Source organism: Lissotriton vulgaris, chromosome 3_2, assembly GCF_964263255.1.
Source record: "Lissotriton vulgaris chromosome 3_2, aLisVul1.2, whole genome shotgun sequence".
Taxonomy (NCBI): Eukaryota; Metazoa; Chordata; class Amphibia; order Caudata; family Salamandridae; genus Lissotriton; species Lissotriton vulgaris.
This window is the reverse complement of record NC_141690.1, coordinates 99,535,552-99,555,522: the sequence shown is the minus strand read 5'-3', so window position 1 is coordinate 99,555,522 and position 19,971 is coordinate 99,535,552. Positions and strand designations below refer to the sequence as shown.

Below are 19,971 nucleotides of genomic sequence, written 5' to 3'. Positions count from 1 at the left end.
ATTTCAGAGGGGTGCGGGTAACCTAAAACCAACTCCACCCACCACCAGGAATAAATTTAGAAAAAACAAAAAGACTAATTGGGAGGGCCGCAAGGAGAAAACTCCTGATGTAGGTTAGGTGTATTACGCCAAATTACTAGTAAGTAGCTGCAACCAAGTCCGCAATCCCACCGCTAGGCACCAATATGTTGGAATTAGGTAGCCTGGCCTAGGGCAAGACTAACATTTAGAGGCACAGTGTAAAGGTTGCAGACCACCCAAAAGTAACTTCACGCAATAGCACTCAAAAAGAAAAACACTACACCAAAATTATATGAAAATACGTGCTGCTTTATATAAAAATAATGTGCTCTGTGTTGTCAAGTCAGTAACTCACATATAAATAGTTCAAATCAGTTTAGATCACTTTCAGGGTTAGCAATTACACGTTTTAAATCATTAGCAGATAATCACTTTTTCAACATTACTAGCTGTCACTGTACTTCCGGATTCTGATCACGCTTTTTCCTTGGAATAACTGTACCTTAGAACTAATTAGGCTAGATACACTCCGCTAGAATCTTGGGAGAAAACTACACCTCCCTATAAGCAAGAGCAAATATCATTACAGTAATAACATTTAATCTGCTAAGCAATCTAGGCATTCAGGTTCAACAGTTCAGTTCATTTGTCATTAAACCAGGTTAAAAGAAAATCACAAGGCAGTTTCTCACAGTTGAACTAAGAAGGTTCAATTAGGTAATTACTGTGCTCAGCCTACTTTGTATAATTCTTCGGATCAGTATTACTCTCCAGTTTGGCAAGAATAACCCCTTTTATTAGGTCAGGGTAACTTTTCCCTTTGAATAAATAGTATTTCAGTGCACTTTCTTATCTGGTAAAAGGAAGGAGTGAAGACCTATGGATGCCAGCTTACAACAGTACCCGGTCAGTGATCCCCCATAGACGCTGTACTCTGAGTCAGAGTTTCAATTCACCCAGTTGCTCCCAGGTAACCACCTCCTTACTTGTCTCTGTCGATGTGTCTCAAGGGTAAGGCTGATCAAGCGCAAGGGCTGGGGGAAGGAAGGCTGACGAGGCTCTCACGCCCCACAAGACTTCCCAGCACAAGCCTGCTCCTCCGCGCTGCTCCCGCTCAGGAAAACCACGAAGGCAGAAGCCTCCAAGCCCCCAGACCTCTTCCGGCCTTGCAACTCTCCCTCCCTGCCCGAGCCGGCTCCTCAGCGCGGCGCTCGAACAGGAGGGACCAGGCCGATCACTCGGCCAGCTGAAAACCCCTCCGGCGCTTCTCCTCAGCGCCGATCTCCCCAGCGCCGATCTCCTCAGACGCTGCTCTAGCGGTCATGCGCGGAAGCGCTCTTGTTGAAGGCGCGTCTCGCCGGTCCCGCTCCAGGGAGAGACGCTACACGCCTGGGCCTGCTCACTTCCTTGCCCCTCCTTCCGGGGATAGCTATCGCCGAGGGGGCATGCGCGATGGCGCTCTCACTTCCCTCAGCTTGGTCGCTACCGGCAACGCATCCACAGCGCGGTAGGTGCCCCCGGGGTCCCGCTCACGAAGGAAAGCCTCGCAAGGCTTCTAAGGCTCAGAGGGACCTGCGGGGGCGCTGCCACGGAGCGCGAACAGTGCCCCAGGGGTCCTGCTCTCAGATGAAGTCACTGACCCTGTTCCTCAGCTCTCACCTTCTACCAAACGGATGGGGATGCCTGCCACACCTCACAGGACCAGTTTGGGGGTAAGGAAATCTGGTGATTGTCCAATGGAAGTTCTTCCTTTCCACACTAACGTGAGGAGGGGGGTTAAAAACGGGGAGGCTCCTTCAGACTGAATCCACAGAGCTCTTCCTCAGCACTAATCCCCTATCCCTCCTTACTGGGCAGACTAGGGGCACAGGGGAACTCTCAGCTCAGCTCCCAGTACTGTTAAGATTAACCCCTTAATCCACCTGCCCAGGATCAGCAGGATGAGCTAACTTGGCTAGGACAACAGGACCAAGGAGGGGGCGAACCTTGACAGAGGGCTACTCTTGTAGAGGGAACCACCCTTCAGAATCCTACCCCCACTAGACCTCAGCCTTCACTCTAGCTGCTCCTCACTGACAGACAAAATGGCTGTCCAGCATTCCGCCTTATATAGGCTGCCCTTCAGTGGTCCAGAATGGACCAGAAGGTTCTGGAATGCCCTATGTTGGGCTATGGCCAGGTTCTGTTGGTGACAGTTGGGGCAGTTGGTGGCCACCATTTTAGGTGGTGCCAACTTTCCTGTCAGAACAGGCCTCTGGGCCTGAGGTAAAAGATTATGAGGGGGGAAGAAAACACCTATCCCCCTGCCCAACACCTACAAAAAGTCAGTAGACACAAAAATTAACAAGGGTTTGAGGGGCAAAAAGGGGACAAAATAAATAAAAATTAGGAGGGACTTCGCCAAAAAGCCAGACAGGTCTAACAGTGGCCCAGTACCAATTGGAAATGTACCTAGGGTACATGGAATCCATTTTAAAGAGAGAGCAGTAGGCCTGGGGTCCTGATTGGCAGGATCCCAGGTCGACTATGTCAAAAACCAGCTAAAACACAGGGCAAAAAGTTGGGGGCAACCATAGTCAGGAGGTACCTTCCTACACACGTCTCCTTCAAAAACACCACCGAGCTCCATTGGACCGATCACCGATGCATCCACTTCACCTTCCGGAAACCCACCACGGTCCGTCACACCCAACAGATACAGCGCCGCTGCTGGAGCAAAGTCACAGAAGACCAGCTTTCCACCACCCTCGCCCAGGGCCAACCTGCAGACCCGACTGACCCAGATGCCACCGCTCACAACCTCAGACAGTGTATCAACGACTGCGCCAACACCCTCGCCCCACTCAAGAAGCCCTCCAACACCCACACCAGCAAAAAAGCATGCTGGTTCACCGAGGACCTAAAGACTCCCAAGGAAACCTGCCGATAACTAGAAAAAACTGGATCCGTGAACGAACATCGGAAAGCTACACAGCACACAGAAACGCCACCCGCAGACACCACCACCTCATCAGATCCGTCTAAAGGACCGCCTTCAAAGACCACCTAAACAAAACTCTTTTGTTTAGAGAAGCCTTTGGATCTATATAATCTATTGCTCTTTCCCTTCTTTCTGCGTGAGATTTCCTGGCTGCTCCTTTGGTCATAAGCGCCTTGAGACCTGTAGGTGAGATGGCGCTATATAAGCTAAAGTAACAATAACAATAACAACAATAACAACAATAACGCACACAACAGCAGAGAGCTCTTCAACATTGTGAAGGAACTCTCCAACCCCAGGTACCGACACCAATGACATCCTACCTTCACAAGACCTGTGCGACTCACTGGCCACCTTCTTCCATCGCATTAAGGAGTCACCGGGCTCGGTGTACTCAGAGGTGTACACGCCATCTTGGCCTCGGTCGCCACCTCCACCTGTTCCTAAGGAGGATCCTCCACCCAACCCTCCACTTCCATCAGGCGACCTACTGCCACCAGTTCCTCCGCATGGGCCCGCCCCGCAGCCGAAGGTTCCTCCGCCGAGGTCCACTTCGCTGCCATCTTTGCCTGTACCTCCTAAGGGGACCCCAAAACCTAAACCCCGAGAGGAGCCAAGGAAGATCCCACCACGGAAAACGGTGGAGCGGCCACGGGCTGGCAGGTCTCGCTCTCGCTCTGGGAGAAGGGAGAGATCGCGACACAGATCGTCCACGAGGTCGAGACGCCGCCATAGGAGGCGCGAATCTCGCTCCCACACAAGGTCCTCTGGTACCAGGGACTATTCTCCTACCTTGTCGGAGTCACCGGACACAAGGGTGTCCCCGATTGATGACCTGGTGGCGTTCCATGATGTTCTTTTACGGGGCGCTGCGAAGTTGGGCATATCCTTGACGGTGCTTACTCCTAAAACTTCAGTCATTTTTGAGACATTGCATCAAAAACACCTGTCTCGTCCTCTCCTGCCTCTGGTGCCGGGCCTGGAGGAACCGGCTATGGCCCTTTTCCTCACCCCAGCGGTGACGAAGGCGGCTCCATCGAGGTTGCTGAAAAAGTACCGGGCTCCCGATTCGGATCCGGCCTTTCTGAGAGCGGAACGTCCTCCGGACTCTGTAATTGTGACTGCGGCCCGCAAACAACATGCCACCACCCCGTCATCCACGGTTCCCCCGGATAAGGAGTCCAGATGGATGGATTTGGCAGGGAGGAAAGTCTGTGGAACATCCGCTACATCCATGATAGCTGCGAGTGCCACGGCGCTGTTGGGCTGATACGACCGCGCCCTCTGGGACTCCCTTGAGCGATTTGCGGAGCACTTACCTCGCGAGAAGCGTGAGGACTTCCTGGAAGTGCTGAATGAAGGGATGCTGGTGGCGAACCAGATTATCAGCGCTGCAGCGGACTCTTCCCTGTTGGCTGCTCATGGGTTTTGCCATGGAGTCAACCAGCGACGTCACGCCTGGCTCCGTCTTACGTCCCTGAAACCGGACGCACAGCAGAGGGTAGCCAACCTGCCATTCTCCGGCGAGACCCTCTTCGGGAAGCATGCGGACGATGAGATGGCCCGCATGAAGGCGGAGGCCGAGACGCTCACGGCTGTGGGCTTGGAGAAGCCTAAAGAGACGTAGAAGACGTACCGCCCTTTCCAACGGCGGTTCAGTGGGCAAGGCCGAGGACGTGGCCAGGCTTCGGGACAGTCTCAACATCAACAACAGTTCCGTAAGCCGTTCCAGAAGCGCCAGAAGGGCAGAGGAGGCCAACAGTCTGCTCCGGCGCCCAAGGGCCAGGCTGGGTCTAGGCCCTAGGAACCTACTTCCCCCGGATCTGTTACCCACTCCGGTAGGGGGAAGCATTCAATTTTTTCTGGCAGAGTGGAGAAAAATTACTCAGGACCAGTGGGTGCTGAATATTGTTTGCAATGGATACAGTCTTCGGTTCACAAGCCCGCCTCCAGCGATCCCTCCGGTCAGCTCGCAGTTTCAGCTGCGCGAGCTTCAGGCGGAAGCGGATATCCTGTTAAGGAAAAGGGCGATAGAAGACGTACCTCTGTCCCAGAGAGGAAGAGGTCTGTACTCCCGGTTCTTCCTGGTTCGCAAGAAGGACAAGAACGAGTTCAGGCCCATTCTGGACTTGCGACAGGCAAACAAGTGGATTCGCAGGGAAAAGTTTTGCATGCTGTCGTTGCATCAGATTTATCCTCAGTTGCAACAGGGAGACTGGCTATGTGCTATAGACCTACAGGATGCGTACTTCCATGTGCCCATTGCACACAAACACAGGAAGTTCCTGCGGTTCCAAGTCGGCGCCAATCATTATCCATACACAGTACTTCCATTCGGACTGAAGTCCGCGCCGAGAACATTCTCGAAGTGCATGGCAGTGGTAGCAGCACACCTGAGGAAGAACAAGGTGTTTGTCTACCCGTACCTGGACGATTGGTTGATCAAGGCATCCTCCTTCTCGGAAGCGCGAGCACACTTCCAGAAGATGTGCGTTCTCTTGAACAAGCTGGGGTTGCACATCAATATGGCCAAGTCTGTCCCGACTCCGGTCCAATGCATACAGTACTTGGGAGCCTCCATCAATACGCTGTCAGCAAGCGTGTCTCCTTCGGAAGAGCGACGATTATCTCTCCTTCGGAAGGCTCAGGCTCTTATGACGACTCCATCTACAACAGTGAGGGCGGTGTCTTCTCTACTGGGATCGATGGCCTCCTGTATCTTCCTGACGCCACACACACGGCTGCACATGAGACCGCTGCAGGAGTGCTTGGAAGACCAGTGGGATCAGAGGAAAGGATCCTGGGACGACAGGATAAGACTGTCTCTGCATGCTCTTCAGTCTCTGAAGTGGTGGTGTTCGGCGGAGAATCTCCTGAGAGGGGTTCCCTTCCACAAGGACATTCCCTCGCAGACTGTTGTGACGGATGCGTCTCTCCTGGGATGGGGAGCGCATTCCGGGAACCTACAGATTCAAGGAACGTGGTCGCCGATGGAGGCCACGTATCACATCAACTTTCTGGAACTCAGAGCTGTTCACTTGGCACTGAAGGCCTTTCTTCCGTCCTTCCAGACCAACTCCCTGCTTGTACAGACGGACAATACGACCACGATGTACTACCTCAACAAGCAGGGGGGCTCGAGATCTCGCACTCTGTCACAGGAGGCGCAGGCGATCTGGCACTGGCTCCTAGCCAGAGGACCGACGATAACGGCTACCCATCTGCCAGGTGTGCAGAATGTTCAGGCAGACGCACTGAGCAGGCTGGTTCAGGAAAACCACGAATGGGTCATAAACGACGAAGTACTAGGAGAAGTCTTTGCAAGGTGGGGAACTCCAGACGTAGATTTGTTCGCCACTGCCGAAAACAGCAAGTGCAGAGACTTCGCCTCCAGGTACTACCAGCAGGGGACGCTGGGGAATGCGTTATGGATCAACTGGATGAACAGTTTTCTGTACGCCTTTCCTCCCATTCCCCTTATTCCGGCGGTACTCATCAAGCTGGCCCGGTCCAGGGCTCGGATGATACTCATTGCCCCGGAGTGGCCCAGGCAGTGGTGGTTCACAGACCTGCTTCACCGGTCTCTCCTTCCTCACATTCGGCCGCAGGCCGGACCTTCTCACGAAGTTCGGGGGACGGATGTTACACCCCAACCTCTCGTCTTTGAGTTTGGCGGCATGGCTCCTGAGATAGTGCAATATGGCCATCTGAATCTGCCCGAAGATTGCATGGACATACTGAAGGAGTCTAAGAGGCCTTTCACTCGGACTTCATATGCTTACAAGTGGAAGATGTTTTGTATCTGGTGCCAGTCTAAGAACCATGACCCTACGACCTGCAAGGAAGATGTCATCCTTCCTTACCTTTTACATTTGGCGCAGTCTGGCCTTAATGTTCATTCCATTAAGGTTCATCTTGCTGCATTGACTGCCTACAGGAAATGCCCTTCACAGTCTTCTTTTTTCCAGATCCCTGTGATCAAAGATTTTCTGGAAGGATTGAAGAAAGTATTCCCTCCTGTCAGGCTTCCCTCGCCTTCATGGGAATTGAATGTGGTGCTGTCCAGATTGATGAAGGAGCCTTTTGAACCCATTCATAAGGCTCCGTTGCAGCACCTGTCCTGGAAGGCGGCGTTCCTCGTGGCCATTACATCGGCCCGCAGGGTGAGTGAAATTCAGGCGTTGTGTTGTACTGAACATTATACTGTCTTTCATGCTGCTAAGGTTGTTATGCGTACTCACCCTAAATGTCTTCCCAAGGTTGTTTCTGATTTTCATATCATCCAGACCATAACTTTGCCTACGTTTTTTCAGAATCCTTCGTCTCCAGCGGAAAGGTCTCTCCATTCCCTAGATGTTAGGAGGGTGTTGAAATTTTATCTGGATAAAACCAAAGATAATCGTAGGTCGGACCAATGGTTTGTTAATTATGGATCAGTCAGGACGGGTCTTGCTACCTCTAAGCAGTCCATCTCTAGGTGGATTGTGTCCTGCATACAATTGTGTTAACAAAAGGCTAATAAGACCTTAGGAGGTAAGCCTAAGGCTCATTCCACCAGGGGCAAAGCTGCCACGACGGCCTTGCTCCGTAACGTGCCGATTGCTGAAATCTGCAAGGCGGCCACTTGGAAGTCGGTCCATACCTTTGCTAAGCATTACTGTCTGGACACTGATGCCAGAGCAGATGCTCAGGTGGGGCAGGCTTCGCTGCGGAACTTGTTCGCACAGTAGTGGCGTTATTTTCTTTCTCCACCGCCGCTTTGGTGTGGGGATGGGCTTGCCATTCTATTCACTAGATTATGACTATGCACAGAGATCCCCTACTACAGAAGGAGTGGTTTCTGTCCTGTAACTCCAGTTCTGTAGTAGGGGTATCTCTGTATTACTCATAAGCGCCCGCCCTCCTCCCCGGTGGAGATATGTATTCATGTACGGAATGCTGCAGGTCTGGCGTGCTACGCCTGTCAAAAAGAACTGAAAGTAGAGGGGCCTGCTATGCATTCTGGGATACTGGGAGAAAGTTCTAGAAGGCTCTCTTAAAGGCACAGTATCCTATTTAAGCCAAATAATGGCAGCCTATGGGGCTTGTCTGTCCATGCCTTCCTCTCTATCATTCCAGAGTCTTTTTGATGGTGGAGGCAAGTTTCTCTATGGTAGAAACTGGGCTGGCTGTATTATATGTGGTGTTATTTGGTGGAATTTCTAGTTGAAGTACTGGACAGTGTAGCCTGTGGATATAGCCTGCATTATTTGTCTTTAAATTCTCTCTTAAGTGTCTTCGCAGTTTCTGCATGATTTTGACAACTTAAGAGATTATTTTTGATTGCCGGGGTCCACGCACATGGGCGGGACTATTCACTAGATTATGACTATAACAGAGATACCCCTACTACAGAACTGGAGTTACAGGACAGAAACTACTCCTTCAGCAGTCTCTTCCGATTTCAGGATGGAGGCAGCTTCTTTGAATTTGATAGCTGTAGCCCATCTCTGGTGTACTCACTCCCAAATGTTGAGCAAACCAGGACTATGGTTAAATTCAGAATGTATTTTTATTCACTTGAGCAACGAGTCCCTCCATGGCACCCAGGGCCACCTGGCACGAGTACTCTTTTACCCCTGCAGAAGACAAAATCCCATAAAGTACATTTTCTTTTTCAGCCCTGTTGTTGGCTAGTCCCATCATTCATTATGACCTGCATCTCGAGTGTTGGGTTGTGTACCTCTTGGAGCCGAGGAGTTGTTATTTCCTCTAGTAAACTGTCTGTGTCCTGTGTAGGCAGAAAAGTTTGTTTTTATATAACAAGCATTCACAAAGCCAATAGGTCCGGCCTATGAGAGCTATTGGCTTTGGCAATGTTTTGCACCCATGCTATACAGCAGGGCAGAAGCTTTGCAGTGTAGCTAAAACTAAGAAGTGCAATGTTGCAACAAGGGCTAATGCTCTTTTTTTTTTAAAGTGCATTAGCGCTTAATGCATCACAATCATTTTTAAAAATAATTGTTAGCCATGCTGCACAGCAGCCACGCATACAGCATATGTGTCCATAGGACAACAGTGATATGTATTGACAATCAAAAGAGGAAGAAGCACACGGGAGATCCTATTTGTATGAAAATATATTGTATTTTATATGTCAGAAATTAATTCCAGGGGATGCATTAAGTAGTCAATCATAAGCAAAATGTAATGAACAGATGTATAAAACAAATCAGTTCATAACAAGCATCAGCTCCTATAAATGGAAAAGAGCAACTAAAACCAGCGATGAACAAAAGTTACTCTTAAGAACATAAATGTCTTGGGATATGATGAAGAAGTCGACATTTCGGTCTTTGTCGCAGATGTCTAGAAGACCATCATCAGGACAATTGTATATTGCAGAGGAAGCTCCTTTGAAACTTGCGATGGAGGCGGAATTGTTAAATTCAAATAATTATTAGTGGAAATGTGTGACTGCAGGAATCTGCAGGTTTCTTGGAGGCAGTATTAATTGATTCAGGCCGACAATCCAGCAACAATGAAGGAAGGCTCTTGTGGAACAGGGTTGTCCGTATTAATTAACGGCTTAATGTAGCACCAACAGCTATCCGGCAACCAGAAAAGTTTTCGGTTGCCGGGCTTCCTCTGCAAGTTATGAACTCATTTGTTGATTTGTTTTGTACATCTGTTCATGACATTTTGCTTATGATCGACTACTTGATGTATCCCCTGGAATTAATTTCTGACATATAAAATACAATATATTCTCATACAAATAGGATATCCTGTGTGCTTCTTCCTCTTTTGATTAGTGTCAATACATATCACTGTTGTCCTATGGACACATTTGAGTTAGACTGTTGATGACAAACTCAATGACTTATGATAACAAATAAACTGAATTAGTTGACAAATAAAATCCCTTGTAGACAAAACTCACTCTGCACTGTATACTGCCCAAGCCTACAAGGGTTTATTGGGTTACCCAAATTCCTTAATGCATACAGCAAGGCTGCAAATCATTGCCAACGTCTGTGAGGCCCATGCTGTACAGCTTGAACAAAAACCAATGCTTGTTAGTTCTCGGCACAACACCTCTCTGTTTCTGAGCAAATCAATTAATTTTCCATTCTGTTGAAAATAAAATGACACTTAGAGAAATATCCTATCGCAAAGAAAGAAATTGTCCCAATGTGCATTTCTTAGTGAAAACACATTAGTAAGCAGATAACATCAGTCACAATAAAAGCAGACCTATTTTGTCACAGTAAACACCCATTTAAAACATCCATTTCAAATGAGAAAAGGGCTTATTTGAAGTGTATGTGGCATAGTAGAACATAGCGACAAATAGCAAGAGTATCAATAAGGATGACAGGGAAGAAGTGAAGATAAAAGCAGTTTTTCAGTCAAAGCGTGATCAGCGGAAGTTCAGCAATCAAGCTGAAGCAATCCGTACTTGGTCTATGCTACAGCCAAAAGAAGGGGAGTTGAAGCCAGCACACGCTACCAATTAGGAGGCAGCAAATAAAAGTGAAAATGAAGCCAACAAATGTTAAGCAATAGCTGGGCTGCAAGCCCCTTTTTATATACTATGCGCATGCAGCACATGCACTGTTGCACACAAAACCTAAACACGGATTCTGACAGATATAAATGTTATGTCCCTTTTTTCTACAATGTGTTTATATTGATTTGACCACCTCTACCTAACACTTTGAAAGTGCAAGCTTTCGCTTTTACAGGACTTTTAAGGTTTTACGTTTTTCTACTTTACAAAGTTGTGATTTATTTTTTATTTTTGTTATTTTCAGCTTACATGCTTCTGCTTGAGAATGATTCCAATCCAGAAGTGAGACGCGCTGTGTTGTCCTGTATAGCTCCTTGTGCTAAGACGCTATCAAAAATCGTTGGTCGCACAATGGATATAAAGGAAGTGGTCAGAAAACTGGCCTTTCAGGTGAATCTGAAATACCAAAAGTTTAGTTTTCATTGTACTGATAAGCTGTGTGCATCGTGCCAATTAGCTATATCCAGCTCTTATGCCCATTAAAAGTGTCGAATTGTCAGAATTCCCATTGGCAGTTGTGTGTGTTGGAACTGCTTGTATTTGATGGTGAAGCCTTAATTATTGCCAACAAGCATAGTTGGAATATGTTGCTATATTAGGTATAGTTGGGTATTGAACACTTGACCTACGACCTATTCTAATAATGTGCTGAAGAGAAAGTAAAGTTTGAGGTGAGTCAACTTGTTAACTTAGTACATTTTTATTTGATCTCTAATGTACACAAAATTCAGGATAAATATTGCAATGTTTTTTGTTTAATGAATAGGTGCCTCCCTTGTTTTGTAATCTTTTTTTGTGTTTTGTACATACATTTTTAAAAATGAATTCTGAAAGAACTTAAGTCTATCAAAAAGTTAAGATTCAAAAATATGTATTTTAAAGGACATTTGTGTTTCAGGGTTTTGTCAACTACATTTTTATAGATGTTTGCACAAAAACCTAACAAACAACCCAAGGAAAAAAAAGAACGCAGTGCACTGAACCAACATTATTATAGCGAACAATACCATCTATGTCAATCCCCATGCCGAAGCCATGATATGTCCACCACATGCCCTAGATTATTTTTTTTTTAAATTGTTTTATAGAGCGCAAACTTGACCCTAGGGTATTGGAGCGCTTTACAAGGGAACATAGCAGTGTACAATTGGAAAGGAATAACAATAGTTTGGCGGACACGTATGAAACAGTTTACATATAATTAAATCCAGATAAGTCCCTCGATTTCTTGAAGAGGTAGGTCGGTATTCCGAAGGAAGGCGCTAGTTCGTATATGGTCAAGGTCTGTGTATTGGTCAAGGACTGAGAATCTGCAGGAGGCAGCATTTAGGAGAGGAACTTACCCATAAGGAAGGTTTTGGCCTCCTTTTTGAAGCGTGCCAGAGAAGGGATTCTTCTGCGGGCGGAAGAGTTCCATATTCTTGGAGCGGATCCAGAGAAAGCCTGGTTATACGTTTGTTTTCTTTCTGGAACCGTGCAGGTTGGAGTGAAAGGTCTCTGGCGGAACAGGAGTTTCTGCTTCGGCCGGATACCACAAGTTTCTGGGCAAGGTAGGCAAGGGAGTTAGAGTATAAACCTTTGTGTGTGATGCAAGCCAGTTTGAGTTGGATTCTGGCCTTGAGCGAGAGCCAGTTCAAAGCTTTCAGGTGTGGAGAGATATGGGCAAATTTTTTGAGCTTGTAAGAAGTCTGGTGGCGGCATTAAGGCAGGCTTTTAGGTGTGCCAGGGAGATCTTTGGTAAGCCTGAGAGTGGAACAACCGTATTCCAGTCTAGAGATTACTAGCTCTTGGACTGCGCTTTTTTAGTCGGTAGTGTCAAGGAAGGGTTTCAGTTTCTAGAGTTCGCTCAGGTGGAATCTGGCTGATTTGGCCATCGAGTTGATGTGGTCTCGCATGTTCAAATTGCAGTCCAGTGTTATTCCCAAAGATTTTGCTGAGTCCACAATGGTCGGTGGGCAATCTAGGGCTGTGATAGCCTTAACCCATAACTGCATCTCGGGATTAGTTTTTGGAGGGGACAAATTCTGTCTTCTTGGCGTTAAGTTTAAGTTGATTGGAGGTGAGCCAGTGGACTGTTGATTTCAGGGCCTCGTTCAGGGAGAGAATGTCTTCAAGAGAGGAGGCCTTGATGTAGAGCAGAGTGTCAGCATACATATGGTAGGAGATATTCGCTTTGCGTAGTACTTCGGTAAGTGGTTCAAGATAAAGGTTGAAGAGGGTAGGGGACAGGGTTGATCCTTGAGGGACTCCGACCTTGACCGGCGAGGGAGCAGATAGTTTGCCGTTAATTAGGAATTGCTGCGATCGGTTATGGAGGAAGGATTCAAACCATTCTAGAACAGAGCCGTCCAAACCCATGCTCAGTTTGAGGTGTTCGATTAGTTTTTCGTGTTTGACCGTGTCAAGGGCGGAGGATAGATCTAGTAGGATTAAAAGGCATGTGTCCCCTTGGCCCAGGGCTTGGAGGGAATCATCAACGATGTGGAGCACGGTCCTTTCAGTGCTGTGCCCAGGTCGGAAACCGGACTGGAAATCATCGAGAAGGTGGAAGTTGTTGATGTGCTGACTTAGTTGCTGTTGTACACACTTCTCCAACACTTTGGCTAGGAGGGGGATGTTGGAGATAGGTCTGAAATTTTCGGGGATGGCTGGATCCAGCAATGGTTTTTTCAAACTGGGGAGGAATTGGCCGGCTTTCAGGGAGTCAGGAATGGAACCCTGCTGAAGCGAGGCATTAATTATTGCGGTCCAGCTAGGGATAATGGATTGGGCGACAGCCGCTAGGCAGTTGGAGGGGAGCGAGTCATCGAAATGGTTATTCGGCTTTAGAGACTATAAGATTTTAGAAACTGAGTCTTTGTCATAGAGGTTGAAGTCAGTCCAGAGTGCTTGATTTTTTGGTAAAGATTGTGGGGGCATTGTAGGAGGAGGGGGAGGCAGGCCAGGATGGGATAGGGAGTATGTGGCGGCACTAAGTTCATCTTCTAAGGCTGTAACTTTGTCCACGAAGGAGGAGAATTCCTCAGATGATATTAAAGCCTTGGGGGCTTCTTTCGAGGTTTTGACCAGTTTGTTGGATTGGTGTTTGACCAGATCAAAGAGCATACGAGGTCTGTTCTTGGCGTTCTCAAGTTCGGATCTGAAAAATTATTTCTTTGATTTCAGGACGTTCTTGTTGTAGGCATTTCTGGCTTGGCGCAGAAGTTCCAGGTGAGCGGCTGAGGGGTCCTGTCTCCAGATTCTTTCGGATTGCCGGAGGCATCTCCTCTCATTGTTGAGTGGTCCGGTGAACCAGGGGTTCCTATCTTTAGTTTGGGTTCTTTTTAGCTTTAGTGGGGCTAGGTCATCCATAATGTTCGAGATAGTTGCGGAGTAGTGGTTATTGAGGTCATTGACCGTTGAGCAATTTGGGGGGAGGTCAGATTTGCAGCGAGCCTCCAGTTCATTGTGGTCCAGGTTTATAGTATCTAATCCAGCATTTGGGAATCACTGGTTAAGGGGCCCTTATCTTGTGGGTGCCATGTAGCAGGAATGTGATGGCGTGGTGGTCCAACCAGTCGCATGGGTCTCTGGAGATAAGCTTGACTGTTGATTCTTTGGAAATGATCCAGTCAAGGGTCGCCCCTTTTGAATGTGCTGGGAGAGAGCAGGCTTGGGGCAGGGCTTGATCGGACAGGAGGTCTTTGATGATGTTGACGTGAGGGTCCTTGGGGTCATTCCAATGCAGGTTGGAATCGCCCAGGAGGATAGCTTTGGTATTGGCAGAGAACTTAGCAGTAATAAGTTCCTTGAGGTGGTCAGTGAAAGAGTCGTTTTGTGCCAAGGCGATGATAGATGATGTGTAGGTTGCACAATAGGGTGGAGTTGTTACAAATGGAGAGTGCGAGGTATTCGCAAGAGTCAGAGGAATCAGCCAGATGTACAGAGACGCTGAGGTTAGAGCGGTAGATGCAGGCGATACCCCCTCCTTTCTTGCTAGATTGTCTGTCCAGCCTGGCAAGGAGATGAGGAATCGTTGAGCCATGATTCTGTTAGAATAGCTAGGTCGAAGTTTTTGTTTAGAATGAGTGCAGCAATGTCAACGGCGTGCTTAAACGCTGATCGGCAGTTAATTAAGAGGCCAGACAGAGAGGAATCTGCAGGGGTGTCAGGAGTCAGGATGGATAAGTGTACAGGCACGAGGTTACTTTTGACCACACTTCTGTTGCGGAAAGTAGCCGATCTGTTGGTGTTGATAGAGACTGTGCGGATGGCATGTTCGTCTCTCATGCCTAGCGGGCAAAGGGTGGTTGGTTCCGGGTTGTAGTCTCTAAGGATGGCAAGGATTTCCTCTTCAGTAAGGTCAAGCGGACTAGGGGTGTGCTTGTGAGGGTGAAGGTATCTCCAGGGTAGTGGTTGTGGGTGCTTGGGTAACCCTGTGGTGTGAGGGGGGTGGAGTTCCACTGGGTTTTGATGTTGGCGAGGGAGAGTTAAGCAAGGTGGAGGTTCATAAGATCTAGTATGGAGGTGTGGATACTCTGAATTAGTTTGGCCGCTCTGGAGTGCAGTGTTTTGAAATCCCTATAGGAAGGAGACGTTAGCAGGTAGGGTGGTAGTGGCTCTGGGATGGTACTATCAGACTAACTCTAAAGGGGGGGCGTTAGGGGGCGGGAGGGTGGTAGATCAAGAGTCTTAGTATCAGGTGTGACGTGGGTTTCCGGCGACTGACCTGTCTCATGGTCAGCATGTTGGACTGGCGGGGAGTGGACCAAAGGTCTGGAGAGAGGTCTATTGGCAAGGCTAGGAGATGAGTTAGCGATGTTGGGAGGAGTGGCGGTAGAAACTCTTAGAGAGGTGGTTTGTGGGCTGGGTGGGCAGGTTCGATCTATGTCGCAGGTCGATGGAGGTGTATCAGGCTCGCAGTTAGAGTGGGGAGCTGAAGGGGAGGAGATCAGAGGTGCAGGGATGATGGTTTTCCTGGTACTGTCAGGATCCGTGCGAGGGGGGATGGTATGATCTGTGTTGGGAGCCCAAGGGTGACTGGTTGGAAGGTGTCTAGGGGCACTAGTCGGGCTGGTCAGAGGGTCGTCAGGTGCAAGGATGATGATTCTCTTGGTACAGCCAGGAGCTGTGCGAGGGGGGCTGGGATGATCTGTGTTGGGAGCCAAAGGGTGACTGGTTGGAGGGTGTCTAGGGGCACTAGTCGGGCTGGTGAGAGGGTCGTCGGGGTAAGTGGTATATACTCTGTTAGATTCGCTCACATGGTTGCCTATGTTTGAGAAAAAGCTTGCAAATTTGTTAAGGTTCCTGGATGAGGCTTGGATCAGGACAATGCTGCTTTTGTAGAGGGTGATTGTGAGGTCAGCTTGCAGGGTTGCGGAGGGTGCTATTGTAAGCTTAGTACCATGAGGGATGTTCCTGGTTGCACGTACAATGAGGAGGTGCACAAAGGTATTGCACCAGTAGGGGGTTCTTCTGGAGTATAAGATTAGGTCATTGATGACTGTGCCGTTGTCTGTGCTGTAACGTAGGTCCGAGATTAATGTCTTGGGGTGACTCTTCAGGGTGGAATGCTTGAAGGTCTTTGCGGCATCATTTAGGCTGGGCCCAGCCATGTTGGCTAGTGTGGGTACTATAGGAGCGACACCGGTCAGTTATGCAGTTGCGCCGCTGCCTGATTGTAAGGGTAAGTGTCTACACATGCTAACGGTGCTCAGAAGAGGCCATGTGTGGGGTAGGGCTGCAGTGGAGAGCTGAGTGGTTTGTCCAGTCGCGGGCCTTGGTCCTGGGTGATGATAATACAGACCCATTCCCCTCTGCCACTCCGCCGGGGGGAGGGGGGTTGGTTTGTGGCCTTCAATTTCCTGGTGATAACTATTCTTTAGCCGCCAATGTTGCGACTCCAATAAAAATGAGTTCCATTCTTTGCCCCCTCACCCAAAATTTTGTCAACCACAGCAAACCCACCTTGGAGGGGGGGGAGGGAGGGAGTAAGGGGGGTACGGAATCCAGCGATCCAGGACTGCCGACAATTTCCTCTCAATAGCCTTCAAGAAGGGAAACGGCATGCCCACACTATGAAAGACAGAGAACACATAGCACAGCATCCCTGGTGGGCTCTGCTGGCCCTGCGAAGCCACAAGGGAGTCATTTATGTGACATTCAAGTCATTAAGCTGGACCAGTTCAAGGTGTGCAGAGATAGCAAGCTTGCGGGGGCTGCTCTTGCCTCCATCCACTTCTCATCCTCCAACTCCCCTACCTAGGCCTCCCATTTTCTATGCAGCCTCGTAAAGGAGATGGGGCGTTAGTAATCAATGAACGATAAATCATGGAAATGAGCCCCTCTGTTTAGTCGCCCCATCAACATTTTGGCTTCTTGAGGATTAAACTTTGGAATCTGTATGTCTGGGTGAATATTCACCTCCAGACTATGCCTCAGCTGCAGGTATTTATGGAACCGAGTACGTGATAGTTGGTACTATTCCTGCAGCTCCTGAAACGTCGTAACTACGCAGCCTTTCTGTCTCAGTGGCCACAAGCTCCCTAGCCGCCAATAGCCGGTCCTGCTATTCCCTCTGTTCTTGCCTTTGTTTTTCCACCTCCCGTAGCGCCTCCCCCGCTTTTGCGATCTCCTTTACAACCACTGCCCTTTCACCTGAGTGCTTACTGATGCAGAGCCCTCTCACCACCACTTTAAACGCATTCCATTCCATTCCCCTAGTAGACGTCGATTTCTTATTGGTAGCAAAGTAGTCCTCCATAACCTCTTTAATTATGATCCTAAAAACTAGATCCTCCAGGGTATCTGGGCGTAAACGCCAGGTGGGCACCTCTGTTCTCATGCGCTGCCATTTGAAGGAGACTACCAGTGGGTTAGGATCTGAAATGGTCCTAGCTAGGTATTCCGAGTGTACCGCTAAGGGCGCCAGCGCCTGGGTGCATAGAATAGTGTCAATTCTAACATGTAGTTCGTGACTAGCCGAAAAGAAGGAATAATCCCTATCTTCAGGGTGGTGCACTCTCCACACGTCAATCAACCCCCATCCGCTCTGCCATTCTGCCCTCTTCCTCGCAATCTTGCGGTCCTGGGATTCTGCCAACGGAGGATGTGATCTATCTAGAGCCACATCTGTAAGCGAATTAAAGTCTCCCCCCCCCATAATCACTCGGCCCGATAAGAGATGAGCCAGTTTACCGGAGATGACATCCAAAAATCGGGGCTGGTCTGTGTTTGGTGCATATACGCTACATAACACCACTTTTGTGTCATACAATCTTCCCGCCACCGCCACATATCTACCCTCAGGGTCTATCACAGTGTGTGCTGCTTGGCACGGTGTCCCCGTCCTCACCCTTCTCTGGAGGGCAGTACATTCTTGTTTAGTGAGATGGGTCTCTTGCAGTAGTGCTATCTGGACACCTCTTCTTATCAGATATGCATGCACCTCGTGGCGCCTCGACATGGTACGTAATCCGCGTACGTTCCACGTGATACACTTCAAATCAGGTAATGTCCCCATTGCAGCACTCCCAATCTTTCCCCTCCTGCATTGTTCGTTTGCCCACACCAGCGTTGCCAACCCCTAAACACAAAACACCCCCCCAAACTTCCATTACCCTCCCACCCAGAACAGGTCCCAATAACGCATTATCATTCGCCATCCAAATTACCCTAACAACTCACACAATACTATCCTGTAGTAGCCACCACAGGTAGCCTTAAGGGCAATGGGGTTGGTGATCCGGCTCAGACAGGTGGCAGAGCTCGCGCCAGCCCCCCACCCTCCACATCCCGCAATAATAGGTCACAGGTACGGAATTCACAACTGTTACCGGAGTTTCTGGTATCACCACCCTCAATTCGCCAGCAGTGAGTCCTAGACAGAGGTAATTTAATTATAGATCATCAGCTAATCTAGGTGTCATCTCTGGGCCTTTGGTACTCTCGTCTTCCGATACCTCTGTACCAGATTGTCTCCCGTCCTCCTCGGAATCGGTCCCTTTGGTCGAGCCCTCCCGTTGAGAACCAGTGATCACCGCTGTAGCCGTCAGGGCCCCCTGTTTGTCAGCCTCCATCTGTACACGTTGCCACGCCCGTTGTGCTTTGTTCTTCTTGCGGAGGCGCTGTGATTGGCGCATCCACACCGGCTTGAGTGCGCCCCCCTCACCTCTGCCCCTGCGATCAGTACCTGCCCTATATCTTTCGAGCCAAGACCAGGCATCTTCAGGTGTCAGGAAAAACTGCGTCAACCAGTCCAGTATCACTCTGTTTGGCCGGGAACAGTAGTGAATATTGTATGCCTTCCTCCCTAAGTTCTTTCTTGACAGATAGTTATGAGGCCCTACGCCGTTGTATGTCCTGAGTATAATCCGGGAAAATTGTTACAGCGCTATTCTCTAACTGGAAGGGGCCCGTTGAGCGTGCGCTTTGGATCAATAAATCCCTGTCTTTATAGTGAAGGACTCTGGCCACCACAGGGCGGGGGGGTCGGCCCAATGCAGGCGGCTTGGCCGGGACCCTATGAGCCCTCTCGAGTGTAAAGAAAGGGGAGAGACCCTCAGGGGCAACCACAGTCCTGTACGCAACCATGTCTGTCCCTTCAATATTTTCGGGCAGGCCTACAACCCGAACGTTGTTTCGGTTACGACTTTCAGCATCCTCGGCCTTCTTTTCCAGTGTCTCCAATCTCCTTAAGGCGTCCTCCAGTTTGCGTTCAACCGTGACCACCGCTGGTTTGAGGTCCTGAAGATGCGACTCATTATCTTTAACCCTGTCCGCTAACTTCGAGTGATCAGCTCTCAAGAGCCCCAGCCCTGTCGCCACTTGAGTAATATCCTGATGAAGGGACTCTTTTGTCACCGCTATAGCATCTAGGATTTGATCAAGGCGCTTGTTCAGTCTGTGTTCCGAGGTCTCCGTCGCGCCGTCCCCGGCGTCTCCGTTTCCTCCCGCAGGGTCCATTGCCTCGTCTTTTCTGCCTTTAGGTTTCATTCCTTATGGACATGTAGTACCCCTCTTTACCAGCCAACCTCGTCCAGCTCGGCAAGGCTCACGCCAATTCTCCCAGGTGACAGACCAGAGTTGAGATCTGCGCGGTCCACTGGAGAGCCACAACACCTAGGTAACCCCCCGGCCACCTCTTCCCTTCTCCTGGACCCTGGGATAATTTACTCCGATATCTCTCCACTCGGTTTTCACAGGGACTCCCAGGCATGCAGTCCTAGCAGGCCAACACAATCATTCCGGCCCCCTCATCTCCCTCCTGGGTATAAGCAGCATCAGTTGCCATTCCGCTCTCGGGGTGCCCCCACAGACTCTTCAGTGAAGGACTCCAGCCCCTTGTGACAGCGCTCACCAAACCGCACCGTATTGTGCCTCCACCCCATCTCCGGGGCAGCTGCGCAGTGTCCCCAGCCGGTCACAAGTTGGGCCTCCG

General features: G+C 49.3%; 1 protein-coding gene across 1 annotated transcript in view; it reads left to right on the top strand.

Annotated features, from left to right (window-relative positions):
* Positions 1-19,971, top strand: part of NCAPG (non-SMC condensin I complex subunit G) — a 344,632-nt gene that overhangs the window by 66,426 nt on the left and 258,235 nt on the right. The window contains exon 5 of the mRNA XM_086964047.1: positions 10,798-10,943. Within this exon, the coding sequence (XP_086820173.1) occupies positions 10,798-10,943 (146 nt within the window). The remainder of the gene's footprint in view (positions 1-10,797; positions 10,944-19,971) is intronic.